The sequence below is a fragment of the Cyanistes caeruleus genome, chromosome 5 (genome assembly GCF_971803275.1).
Source record: "Cyanistes caeruleus chromosome 5, bCyaCae1.hap1.1, whole genome shotgun sequence".
NCBI lineage: Eukaryota > Metazoa > Chordata > Aves > Passeriformes > Paridae > Cyanistes > Cyanistes caeruleus.
In genome coordinates, this window is record NC_141705.1 from 9,096,797 (window position 1) to 9,110,454 (window position 13,658).

The 13,658-nt window shown below is 37.9% G+C and overlaps 1 protein-coding gene and 1 long non-coding RNA gene across 2 annotated transcripts in view; one reads left to right on the plus strand and one right to left on the minus strand.

Moving 5' to 3' along the window:
- Nucleotides 1-10,621, plus strand: part of CFAP99 (cilia and flagella associated protein 99) — a 51,963-nt gene extending 41,342 nt beyond the window's left edge. The window contains exons 14-16 of the mRNA XM_023925629.2: nt 2,394-2,599; nt 9,664-9,823; nt 10,437-10,621. Of these exons, the coding sequence (XP_023781397.2) occupies nt 2,394-2,599; nt 9,664-9,823; nt 10,437-10,604 (534 nt within the window). The 3' untranslated portion in view covers nt 10,605-10,621. The remainder of the gene's footprint in view (nt 1-2,393; nt 2,600-9,663; nt 9,824-10,436) is intronic.
- LOC147652917 (uncharacterized) overlaps nt 1-13,658 on the minus strand; it is a 38,113-nt gene that overhangs the window by 22,810 nt on the left and 1,645 nt on the right. The window contains exon 2 of the long non-coding RNA XR_015286818.1: nt 13,414-13,583. This is a non-coding gene — a long non-coding RNA (uncharacterized LOC147652917). The remainder of the gene's footprint in view (nt 1-13,413; nt 13,584-13,658) is intronic.

Genomic DNA, 13,658 nt, shown 5'->3' on the forward strand with positions numbered 1-13,658 from the left:
AGCAGGACTCTAGTGAATTGGCACACTTTTGGTGATAGTTTGACCTGTTTTTCTTTCTACAAAAGGCTTTTTCAGGCTTAGTGAAATTAAGTATTCGTCCATAAAATTCCCATTCATTCTCCTAATTATTAAAGTACCAGTTCTTCATGGCACTTTAGTTGCTTAAACACCAGCAGTATCTGCTGCATAAGCATAGAACTTTTCTTATTTTAGGAACCGCTTCACTGAGCATTTTTGAAATGCAGACACTCTAAACATTCAGCTTCTACCACTCTATGCCTCGAGCAAATTCTCTTTCCTAGATGGCTTTGATGTCTGCTTGACATGCTCAAACACTACCACTGAGATAGATAGATAGATACATACATACATACATACAGACATACATATATACAGATATATAGATAGATATATAGATATATACCCTGTTGCAAAACATTTCCCTTTCACTTGCTGTGAATATGACTCAAAGGTCATTGACTAGCTTAAACTAGAAGCTAAGTATTATAGCACTTGTTATTTGCAAATCACTCTCAAGTGAAAGCTGAGAAGATCACAGAATCAGCAAGGCTGGGAGAGACCTTCAAGATTATCCAGTCCAACTGTCAACCCAGAACAACCATAATACTATTTTATTAACCTATGGTAGTACATCTTTTTCAAAAATACATATTCTTATGTAAAAATAAAGACTGCCTAACACTGAAGTCTTTTACCAATTATCTACTGATGCTACTGGTAATCATTGTTTAGGTGATTGGCAGACACACAAAGCACAGAAGCAGAAACCACTGAGACAATATTGCACAACCAGCTTTTAAATGAAAAATAATGATGATCTCTTTTTACTAACTCAGCTTTTGAAGCTTTAGGAAAAGAAGCTATGAAGACCAAAACTGCTGGAAATCTTACAGCAGAGAAAGCCAAGCCTGGTTGTTTGTCATTCTATTTTGTGTCTTTACTGTTCCTGGCCACTTATCCCCCAGTCCCCTTGTTGTCTTCTTCATCTCTCTTGGCTTTCCATCTGTTTTGTGGACGTGCTTGGAAGAGCCAGGCAATGATCACTGGAGGACGAGCACCTGACTAGTCTGCTTAGATGGCATCCCAGACCAGGGAAGAGGGAATGAATTGCAGTCAATTCTTCAAGGCAAACTGAATTGTCTGAGCATCTATCTATGATGGAGCATACTTCTCTTTTCTAGCTTCTTTTCCTTCCCTTTCATGTTCAGTTTTGGGAAAAGATCACAAACAGAAAGATCACGACTATTCTGTCAACAACACACTCAGTATTCAATAAAAGGGGGATTTTTTTAATGTGCTTTGGTACAAGATATTCACTAGAGGTGTGTACCAAAACAATGTCAAGATAGACAAAAGAATATTAGTTGGAGTGAAATGGATTAAATTTTGCAAAGAAAGCTACACAGGAGCTCATTATTTGTGTAGGTTTATACAAGTTTTCCATACATGCAGGAAAACTGAGGTTGTAGCAAGATGAGTGTTCTTTACTCCCAAATAACAAGCGATAGGACAAGAAGAAATGGCCTCAGATTGCACCAGGGGAAGATTATATTGGGCACTAGAAAAAATTTCTTCTGAGAAAAGGTTGTCATGCTTTGAAACAGACTGTCCAGGGCAGTGGTTGTGTTGCAATCCCTGGAGATGAGACGTGGCACCTAAGGACATGGTTTAATGGTGGACTTGAAAGAAAAGAATATACAAAAGCAAGGGCCAAAACCTTAAAGCCTTCACAAAGCTGTTTGCAAACAATCCATCTTTGTTTGCAAACTAGAGTGCAGAAGTCTCTCTTTAGATCTCAAAATCTCATTATCATTCACATTGCAAAGTGGATATTAAAAAGCCTTCATTAAACATTCAGGTTTGAATATTTTAAATTTGGGCATTATGATCTGGATTTTGTGGGTACAAAGCATTGTTTAGTCCTAGTCATTTCAGATAAAAATAATAGATACCATTATAGATCAAATGCATACTTTAGAAATAGATAAATACAAAATATGCATATTTTTAGTGTAAAGTCTGTTCTGGTTTCACACATAAAAAACAAAGTAGTTTTACACATTTTAAAAATTCAAAAGTCTAATTAAAAATTCAAAAGTCAAGTAGAATTTTTTTGACAGCAAATATATTGTATTTATGATTAATCTTCTCTATATTTTACAATGTTTTCCTTTAAATGTTTTATGAAATATATGCTCTAGATTTTAAAGACAGGTTTTAAGTACCAATTAGTTTAGGACCATCCCTATATTTCTAGAAATCCGAATATATTTAGCATGAATTGGAACACAATCAAAATATTCTGGTTTTACTAATTTACTCTCCCCTTGGTATTTACCATATTATTTAAACCTATATTTCACATTCTCTAGACTGGTGGCCATGGTTTATTTGGTGAAATGTCAATAGTGGAACTGCGTGAACGCCTCGCCCTACTCAAGGAAGCACAGAAGGTAGCAGAGGAAGAGAAGAGAGACCAGATAATTCATGAAAAACAAGCTAAGGAACAACTTCTTCTAGACACACTGGACCAGATTTCCCAATTCAGAGCAGAACTTGGACGAGAAGCTGCTTTAAAGTCAGTATAAAACAGCATGCGACATTTAAGACATTGCAACTTTGTTATTATTTTGCCAGCCCTTGAGGAGAACAAGTAGAGACCAAAATACAACCCTTTTATAAATCTGTATGACTTTTGTGAAGGATTACGCTGGGGCCAGGATTTCCTTTTAAATCTTGAAAATAATTTTCATCAGATTAAACAAATTGTTTTCATTATTTATGGTTGAAGACACTCCATAGGCTAGTGTTGACAGTATTGCCCCAGGATTCAGAGCCAATAATATATATTTAGAAAGAAGTTTTGCCTTTCTTCTCTTCCTTTTCAGCTAATCAGAACAAATTTGATTTTATTAGAATCATTCTAGCTTGCCACTTGAAGTTGTTTCTCATTCACATCTAAATCAATATTAGGGCTGTAGTTATCTTCCTTGAATTTTATCTGTAATGTGAAAAAGAAGGTTTTATTCTAAAAGTTAAAAATATTTTAGGATGAAGATTTTGTGATAGCAACAATAAGTTATAATTAAATACGTTATAGCATTAGATCAAAAAGGAAATTATTTTCTTACAGACTCTGATCAAATTCTGCATTCATTATTAATATTAATTGTTAATTATCATATTTATTAATCATTGTCATAAAGGATCCATAGCTATCTTAGATGCTTCAGATATGCAGAAGACAGATCCCTTCCACAAACATTTTCAAATCTAAGGTAAAGCTATTTACAAATAAAGCTGAGAAGGAGAAAGCCTGTGTAAAAGTACACAACATGGCATGCCTCTTGATCTTGTACCATTTTTATTGCATCTTAAATATTTGCCACTATTTTCTTTCAAATTGTCTTTCATCTTTTCTGTTTTGTGGCTTTGAGAGGTAAGTCCTTGTCTTGCCATATTTATTTTGCTAACTGATGTTCAGGCTGACATTCAGAAGACATATTCTATCAGGCTACAAACACATGTTTTTAGATGTGTCTTAGATTCACATTTATAGCCAAAGGTGCCTTCTCAGAGATCAATTCATGTTATTCATTTATCATCCAGTTCTACATCTCTGTTACAGAAGGCAGTATTGATGTATTCCTTTAGTTTTCACTTGTCTCAGCTCTAATTTGGTTTGTTGCTGATAGTTAATCTCCAAAGACTGGGGTTTTACTCTGTTAGTAGTTAGGAAGATAGTTTAATGTATTTAATGAATCGATAAGTGCAGCTGCAGTGGATTGACTGCACAGATTAGTAACCTTCTTTTCTATGGCATGTATCAAGAAAAGATTTTAAGACTTAAGAACCTGAAATGGAGTTGGAGCTGGAAATGAACTCCTGTTGCTAAACACTCAGTACTGTGAAAACCTGTGGGAACAACTCAAGCCACTGCTTTCCACTAGAGATGCAAACTCAGCATTAAGAACTACATAAAATCTGTTTCACTAGCACCTGCTTAAAGAATCACCAGTTCTGCTAGATATAGAGTGCATGCATTTTGTATAGGGCTGGGTTCCTTTAAACTAGATTCTTTGGCTTAATTCAGAAGTAAAATTGTTCTGATCCCAAAATAAGCTATGCTTGAATGGCGAGCTTTGATTCACTTTCTGTTCTGCCATTTGAAATGTTTTTTAGAACAGACATGCCAAAGATAGTAGAATCCAAATTAAATTATACACTAAATTTCAAGCCTCTGAATCAATCAGTCAATCTGGTCAGATTCTTGATAAGTTACACAGTAATTTTAATGGAGCCCTGTGTGCTTTCTAAATAAAGAAATAAAATGTTTCATTATAGATGTTAGAAGATATTTTCCTTCCATGGTTCCTAGGCAATTTATGTATGTAACTTGGAAGTAACTCCTATAAAAAGGCATCATTATAGTATAGCAAAAATGTTGTTCTTTGGGAGTGTATTTCATGCATTTTCATACAGAATCCAAATCTCTGGTGTTATTTCTATTTATACAGAATTGCGGCATGCTGACCATGGCATTTACAAATGCTAGACACTTCCATACAGGTTTTATTTCTCTCTATACAAACTATGATCTTTGTGTATTAAACCTTATTTGCAGATCTTGAATCCTGAAATACCTCTCAAATCAGTGTGATTAATTGTTTGGGTTCTATTCTGAATATGCTGCACAGGAGATATAAAAAGCTAATTTTTATGTTTACAGAATTGATTCATCATTATAGGGATAGAATAGAAAATTTTACCAATGGTACTTGTAAGTTAGCCTTATGCATTGATATAAAATTATGTGTTATATCTTAAATTGCATTATGTCGAAGGCTACTGCTAATCAGCTAAAGTATGGCAGCTAAACTCCGCTAAACAAACCTGCTTTAGTGACAGCTGGGGTTTAATTGGGTCCCTACCAAGCAAGTTCTTTTCGATATCATTTACAGACGTACATCAACACAAAAGAGGCACATTGTGCAAGCATATAATGAGCTATATTACACAAAATAGGAAATGGAACAGGAAAAATTACAGAAACACTGGCCTTTAATAGACTACAAGCCATGACATCTATCACAGCAGTGGCTTTGAGAGTGCTTGCAGAATGGTATATATTCAGGACATCCCTTTAATTGCTAGAATTTCACACAGTTTGAAAATCAGCACTGTCATTTGAAGTGGACAAGCAATTCTGTTCTCAGCTTTCAAACTAGAGCACCAGCAGATTTGTGTGTGTTTGAATACATGCTAATGTACTCAAGTTACATGCCTGTGTACTTGAGGTACAACTCCCTCTCATTCCAGTGAGGGATATCTATTACTGCAATGAATCTAATGCCCTAAGAATCACACAATACTTCAAACCAGGTGGTTTGAGGCTCCCTCCATCCACATTATCTGTGGTTTGGGTGGAGAGTTACTTTGTGTCAAAGTCTGGGACTTTGACAATCTCACCGTTCAGGTCATCTAAAGCTGTCAGAGGAGAGCAGCATTAATTGTCCTTGACTTCCTTGTACATGAGGAAGATGTACAGACTCCTACCAGCTCAAAAGGTCCCTACATCCCCACCTCACACTGTGGTAATGGTATAGCATGCTGGGATGCCAGCACTGGATTACAAATGGTATGTTTGCCAGAATGGCAGAGTACTCCTTTTTCTCTCCTTGCTGTGGGAAATGGAAAAATGGAAACTTCCACAGATGCTGAAGGGTTCGATCTGCAGCCCTGGAAAGAGCTTGGGTTAATGTAATTATAAAGGTGCACAAACATTCAGTAGAAAAATTATAAACTTACGGTCCTATAGTTGTACATAAGAATATATACTTACTTGAGTAAGTAAGAAATTATATTAGGTAAAATAGTGAGGGGTTTAAGCTGTAATAGTATGATTTATAGGTAGGCTAAGAATCTAGAAGCTATAATATAGGTGTGGGGGGGGACACACGATCTGTCCATTTATTGGCTGAAAGACAGACCCAGTGCGACAGAATTAAGCAAAGGTGATAGGTTATTAAGTAGAAACAAGTTTCGTGTTAACTGTCTATTGGACCAAAATGTTCTATATTGCTGTGTGAAGAAGAAACCTGTGACTACCTTGAGCTATGGCTGACTTGTTGCTTCTCTCCAAATCTCACACCTTTGAGACTGATATATGGCTTACTTGAGCAATAAATCAACTTAAATAGTATGGTGGTCCCATCCCTCATTTTTCATCTCAACACTGTGCCACTGCCAGTGCTGAAATCCCTCCCTGACAAGGGGCACTGACCACACACACTGAGAGAAGGGTAATCTCTGTCTCTTAGCCTGAGGTGTGGAAGGGTGGGTACAGTGTGAAGGCAGCCAGAGCAGGAAAAGGAGAAGAAGGAGGAAGAGGTAATTAGTTCTTCACTATCATTGAAACAGAAGGTGGAAATTTATCAACAATGACGGATCAGAAATATGAAGATGTGAAGAGAAGCTGTAAAAAAAACCAAGCCAGGCTTTTCTCAACGGTGGTCACTGAGAGTACAAGAGGAGTATCAGGAAACACTTTTTACTGTGAAGGTGACCAAGCATTGGCACAGGCTGTTCAGAAAGGTTGTGGAGTCTCCATCCTTGGAGATGTTCAAAAGCCATCTGGACACAGACCTGGGCAAGCAGTTCAAGGTGGCTCTGCTTAAGCTGATGGGGTGGTCAAGATGACGCCCAGAGGTCCCTTCTAGACTCAGCCATTCTGTGATTCAGGAGCTGAACTTTGATTATGCAGCTTCAAATTTTTTTACTTCAAATGAGGAAAACACTGTTGTGAATGACAATCATTTCCCCACCTAAAATTAGGTGCTTAATAAGTTAATTGTTTTGGGAGTCAGATGTTGAGTGCTTAAATCACTCACATTAGTACAAAGTAGTAATCAGTCTAATAGTGCAGTGTTCTTAAATATCAAAATAGTGACTGCCTTAATAGTGAACAGTTAACAGACATTCACTTTGCTAACTGCAGTAAATTAGAATTATATATTGCAGGACAGGAAGAGGCAAGGTACTGTGAAGTACAGGAAGCCCTGCTCACTGAGGCTACAAGAAACTTTTTTAAAATATTGCTATTTGCACTATAAGCGATTCTGCTTTTAAAAAAATATTTGTGCTTTTGTACAAGACTTCATTTTTTAAGGTGAGCTTATGAACACAGTTTTAGCTGCTTTATATTTTGATGCCTAGAATGGTCAAGTGGTCATTTTTACTCAACCTCCTACAAGTATTGAGTCAGTTAAGAGCTGACGTCAAGAGATACATCTATCTATCTCTTCATACTTTTGATGCAAAGCTGGAGTTTGAAAATGTAAATGCAGAGCCAAATATAGATTATAGGAGGAAACCTCTGTGCAAATCTTCAAATTCCCCATTTTTAAAATATAGCTGAGAAGAATTTTCATAAATTATCACATAATTTTCTGTTGATCTGGAGGGGATTTTTCTGTGTGCTAGCCCATTCTGCCTTGCTGTTACCTTACTTCCTTAGGAAGTATGTGACATGAGGTGACAGAGATCATAAGAGGTTTTTCTATCCTGAGCCCTCAGAGTTTTCAACTGATGACAGAAAACCAGAATTTTAGAATTTCTATTTTTCATTCCTTCCTCTCTTGGAGTTTCTGTTATGTGGCATCTGAAAATCTATGGAATAGGCAGCTTTTTGGAATAGTGTAGATGGCTGGCACAAGACTACATGTAGAAGAGGAATGAATATTACTCTGGAAATAAACAACTATTTACAATGTTAATATAGAAGCAGCTGCTGCTACTTCCTGATGTTAAACCTCTTGCTATATTTCCTTTAATTGTATTTACAAGAATCTGGATTTGCATGTAAGGAAAGGTTTTGTTGTTTATTCTATCTGACAAGATTTAATCATCAAGTATTTACTTAAAACCTTACTGTTATATTCTTGTTATATGCTTTGGAATGCAATGCCTTGATACAGTGCAAATAGAAGTAAATCATGTCCTCAATTAGATTAAGTGATAGTACACAATTTTTAGATTTACAATACTGTGTCAAAAATTAATCTCCGTGTAGCAGAGTAAATCACAGGCTTAAAGAGGATAAGGAAATGTTATCCTAACCAGATAGCATGACATGGGGCAGAGGAGTTCAGGGAGTGTCTCAGGAAAGCAATTGGAAATGAGAAGCCAAGCTTAACTGTGTCCCTTACTTAGAGTTCACACTCACATTTCAGAATGTAACACAGGTCATATTTCTCCTTCATCCAGTTCCTAAGGATTTGGGGACCTCTAGTCTGGAATGGCTGCACTGAAGAAAAATTGCTGTCACAGAGAGTTTCCTATAAGCAGAGATAAAGCTAACAAGGCAGGCAAAAGCCATCTCTCCCAAGATGAAAGAAGTGTTTGGATCCTTGGGTTCTTGATACAGACACTTTTTAAAGGCAAATTGATGGGTTTAGCATCAGAAGGAACTTCTTCCTTCTTCCCCATCCGCCAGCTTCTTGAGAAGTGTGTCTTATACTGAAAACACCCAAGATACAAGAAAAGACTTCAGTTGTAAAACATTTATTTTCAAAAGGCAACTTGAAACTGTGATGCTAGTCCTGCCACTGACAAATTGACAGCTACAGAATCAGCTGGACAGTGCCCCTGTGCACTCTGCTCTGGGTCATTTGGAGTCTTTATTTGATTTCCAATTAAAGCAATTGTAATGTTGCACCACTGCAACATAAAAAGACATTTTATAAAATTATCCTTTGCCAGCTGCACCTAGCAATGCTAACATGTCTACATTGTGTACATTCCTTGTGTGTCAATTGTGTACATTCCTTGGAAGATCTGACGCTTTAGCCCTGAATTTAGCCAGAGAATCACAGCTGCTCATGACATAATATTAACTCTATGATTTGATCTTACTAAGCTAAATTTGAGGGCTATATTGAATAAAAGAGAAAGCTGGATATTAAATGAGTCACTCTGTAACCTGCTGTAACCTACATGGGGAAATTGTGAGTAAAGTAGATGAAAATATGTAAAACCAGACAAAATGTAAATTCCAGGGGACAGAAAAGTGGCTACAATAGAAAGGGGAGAAAAAGGAAGACTATCCAATAACACCACTGGTATGTCTTACTTTTATGCTGCACATGCTGCTATCAATTTATGCTCACACAGAACAACTAACCTTAATTAATATATCACCATCCCATCGATTCTGTATCTGGGCATTTGGATTACACAAAAAAAGATATCTTTTATTTGCCAAGGAATACATCAATCAAGCTGAATACTAGTAATCATATAAGGCAAACTCCATAGTTCACACAAGCAAAGAGCTGCAGTATTGTCCCAGATTTTGCACATTTTTTTCTAAAGAATGTTATGTCAGGCTTGAAGTACTTCTGATATTGTCATCATGGCATCCTGTGAGAAAAAAATATATGTGGTTTAGTAATGCTGTTCAGTAAAGAAGAGGCAAATTGTGAGTACCACATGCAAGTTATATGATTTAAATCTCTTACAAGTCTAACTGGTTCTCAGAAGCAAGAGCAAAGTCATTATTACCAAGGTAATATGTGCTCAGATGGACTAATTCTGTGGCATGATACTATTTTATCTTCTCATTGCTTCTTTTTTGCTTTCCAGGCAAGAAGAAAAGAAAAAGTTCCAGCCTGGTGAAAGGCCCATGAAAGACGAACGCATTTTAAACCTGCAGAAGAAGATTGTAGAAAAAACAATGGAACGTAAAAAGCAGGCAGGACTCTTGAAGATTATCCCCCAGAAAACCAGAATCGTGTCAAGCAAGGTCTGGTTATTACATAAAGAGAAAAGCTCTGCAATAGACCTGTTGTTCACAGACCTTTGCTCAACTGCCAGCACTGGCAAGGAGGCAGAGGCAGATGGTGCCTTACACGGCTGGCAACACCCCGCCTCCTGCCTAGGCACAATTTCTCCAGCCGTGGCCTTGACCTCACTTTCTTTTCACGTGTTCTGCTATTACAGAGCAGTGCTCATCCATTCAATACCTGCCTTTCCACTCTTACCACCACACACTCATCCCATCAAGACAGCATCTTACCTCATCTCCAACTCTTGTCTTTCCCAGCTTCCTATCACACACATCCCATCACACCATAGCGGGATGCTCACCCCTCTCCCACCCAAGGCATGTTACAGTTTATTATTCCCATGCTTTTGTGGAGAGTTGCAGCAGTGTTTAAGTCATCTTAAACTGGGCAACCTGCTCTGCTCACTTTTCTTTTCATCACACCAAGTTTGATGCTAAAAAGTTTCCCAATCATGTTAGCAAACAAACCATGTTGTCAGCCAGCGGGATTATCAAATAGAAGTTCATTGTATTCTCTAAAGAGAGCCACTCTATCACCTGCAATCTGATCATCTCTGTGTCTTTTCTACAGGATTCTTTGCAATGGAACCATTGGAAAGAACTGGAAGAGAGTCGGGAAAGACATTTCAGAACCCTACAACATGGCTTCATGGACAGAGAAGCAGTTCAGAAAAGAGAGCTCATTGTGGCAGCAAGAAGTGGAGCCAAAGCCTGTGTACTGCGCTCTGATCTAAAATAAAATACATTTGGAACAAACTCAGGCCTGCTGGAAATATCCAAGGCTGAGTTTTATTCTTTATTTCACCTTTACAGTGTGACTAGGAAAATGTGGGTCTTACAGGCACAACAGAATAAAAATGGGGGGTGGGGGGTGTTGTAATATAATTTAATTTTTTATGTTCTTTTCTATAATAATTAATTATATAATGATTTCTTTCTGCTAGAATCAAAAGCTTCAAGAAACTGAAACTTTATCATCAGAGCTCCTACAGCATAATGGCAAATATCTGTGTAAGAATGTTGAGACCTGTATTTCTGGTTTTGTATACTATGCCATGGTTTGCTACACTCATTTTTCCAAAAGAATAAAACTGAGGTCAAATCCCAATGAATATTTGTTTACATCATGCATCTTTTCAGAAGGCATGGTCAGCTCAATTTCCTAACATGTCTTCTTACATGACAGGAACTATGTAAGAGGATTGCCAGTTTCAATACTGTTTTACAGGATGAGGGAAAAACTCTTTAGAAGGTTTAGATGACGTGAAAGCCTCCAGAAGTTAGAGTCTAGATTCAGTGACCCAAGCAGACCATCCCTCTATTTGCATAATTTGCAGATTTGCATAAATTTCTTCAGTCTTCAAACAGTTAAAGGAGAATATAACATTCATCTATTTAGGGAGATTCTTCCAGAAAAAGTAGAAATTCTGTTACTCATCTAGAAGATAATTCGCCCTCTGACAATTTCTATACTGTGTAAAACAGCCTTTAAATCACAAAACTTATCCAGGCACAAAGCCAAGGATGATATAAATCAGAATTAAAATCTGCCAAGCAGTAAGACTCTGTAATGTATTTCTATTTTAACTCAGTGCCAATTACTAAGTGTTTAATTATGGCTATTGCAAATATTTAAATTGAAGGAGACTGTCACTGACATTAGAGTCAGGCAGCTACTTCTAATGCTCTCACAACATTGCATTTCTCACTTTTTATTGAAGGAGGTCTAATGGAATTCTTTTATTGCCATCTAGCTGTGAAGATCATTTCCACAACGCACAAGTTGATAAAATGTGCTGTATTTTTCACTCCAAGTAAATGCTATACTATATGCTATAGTAGTCTGCTATTTTAAAATCCCCCTGACCCCTGAGACTCCGTCCGCCCAGCCACGGTCCAGAGGAGGGGGGAGTTAATATAGCAAGCACTAGGGATACAAGGAGGCTCTCTCCTGGTGGGACGGAGTTCCAGCTTTAATCAGAAGATGTCCAGGACAGGAAAAGAGGAAGAATCATGTCCCGCGTTGACTTTTGAACCGAGGGGAAGGGGGTAGGGAGGGCAGGATACAACCAATAAGGAAGAATCAAAGGGGAGGGGTGTCCGGGAAGGAACTAACACATTACACATCAGAGGGAGAGCCTCAGGAATATACCATGTATCTTAATACAATGCAACAGTAGTCCACAAAGGCAATGCAGGTAGGGCTCATGCTCCATAGCACGAGTTAAGGAACACAAGTGAGTGAAGAAGTAGAACTAAACAGAAAAGGGAACTGTGATACCATGTCTAGTATGTTATTGTATATCTTTAAACGACAAACCCTTGGTGTCAGGGAGTTTGTGTTCCTTAATGGTTGCTCAGCATTCTTTTGCACTGTATCCCAGAGCAACAATTTGGTGACTCAAACACCATGATTTTCCAGAAGACAGAAATTACCAGCTGACACTCATGGTCTAGGATATTACATGGCTGAACAATTCTCAAACATTTTCGTAAGAATTTAAAAAAGAAAAAAAAGCATCATAAAACAGATATTGAGGTCATCGAAATTTCAAAACCCCATCACACTTCAGGCTTCTTCCCCTGTGATTTTGGACCAAGTTTTCAAAATTCTTATTGAATTGCAATCAAGATGATTCAGAATTATTTCCTTCTCCATATTTTCTTTGCTTACAAATGAAAAGACTGAGGAATGGAACCTCAACAATGCAGCTGTGGAATTTTTACCTTCAGAGGTCACAAGTAGCCCTATTGCTACTTTGGGATCTGATGCATAAAGTCATCTTCAGAATCAACATTTTGAGGAATGTAGAAGAATGTGTTTTGAAGAAAATACCAATATAATTCTATATTGTATTTTTGTATCAATATAGCTTATTGATTCTTCAGTGATGGCAGGCCTTGCAATAGAATACACAATAACATTAAAAATACCACCTTGCTCCTGACAAATGTGTATTACTTGATGCTGGACACAGCAGATCATACCCAGAACCCTTCTGCCCCTGGCTTCTAGAGCACATTTCCTAGTATTCCTTTGTGGTGTATGGAAACCTGAGGTGAGCAATGCAGAGCCATCAAAGGACTGGTGGAACTTGTTAGTCTTGTGTTACAAAAGCAGCTGCAATGCCACTGGAGCCAGGTAAGCTGTGAAGCCACACAGCTCACTGACTCAGCTGGTGCCTGTGGCAGGGACCATCCGCCACCTGGTGCAGCCACACTCAGAAAACTGAGTGAGCAGTGCCTCTACACTTGCTCCACAGAAACACAGGTGGATGAATAATTCATGATTCATTCATTTACACATTTGTTACACCATTTGCAGCTGAGAAGAGGAGCCTGAGTGAACAAGGCTGACTCCAAAATAATCCATCAAAACAGAATAACAAAATCAGAGGTTGTGCTCATAGTGACAGACTCATAAGGAAACATTTATAGTGCTAGAAGCTGCACATTCCAGAGATCTCTCATTTCAGCACAAACAGCCAGACCACAGAAGCCTTCACGTGCCACTACAGTGTAAGGAGGTGTAACAAAGCCCAGATTACCTGAGGAAGACCAAGGGGTTTTGCCATGTGACAGGCACTGGACAGAGGGAACTCCCCACTCAGGTAACACAGTCACTGCTGGTGGCATTTGGCTCCCTCTTCCACATCAGCTTCAGGAATGGGGGAAAGCTCACGCTTAGTGACTGTCATGCCAGGTAATCCAAACTGCCCTAGAGAACACAGGTGTATCATTATTTAAATGAAGTTAAAGACAGAGATGGTTATGTTGGGATGGCAGGGAAAAA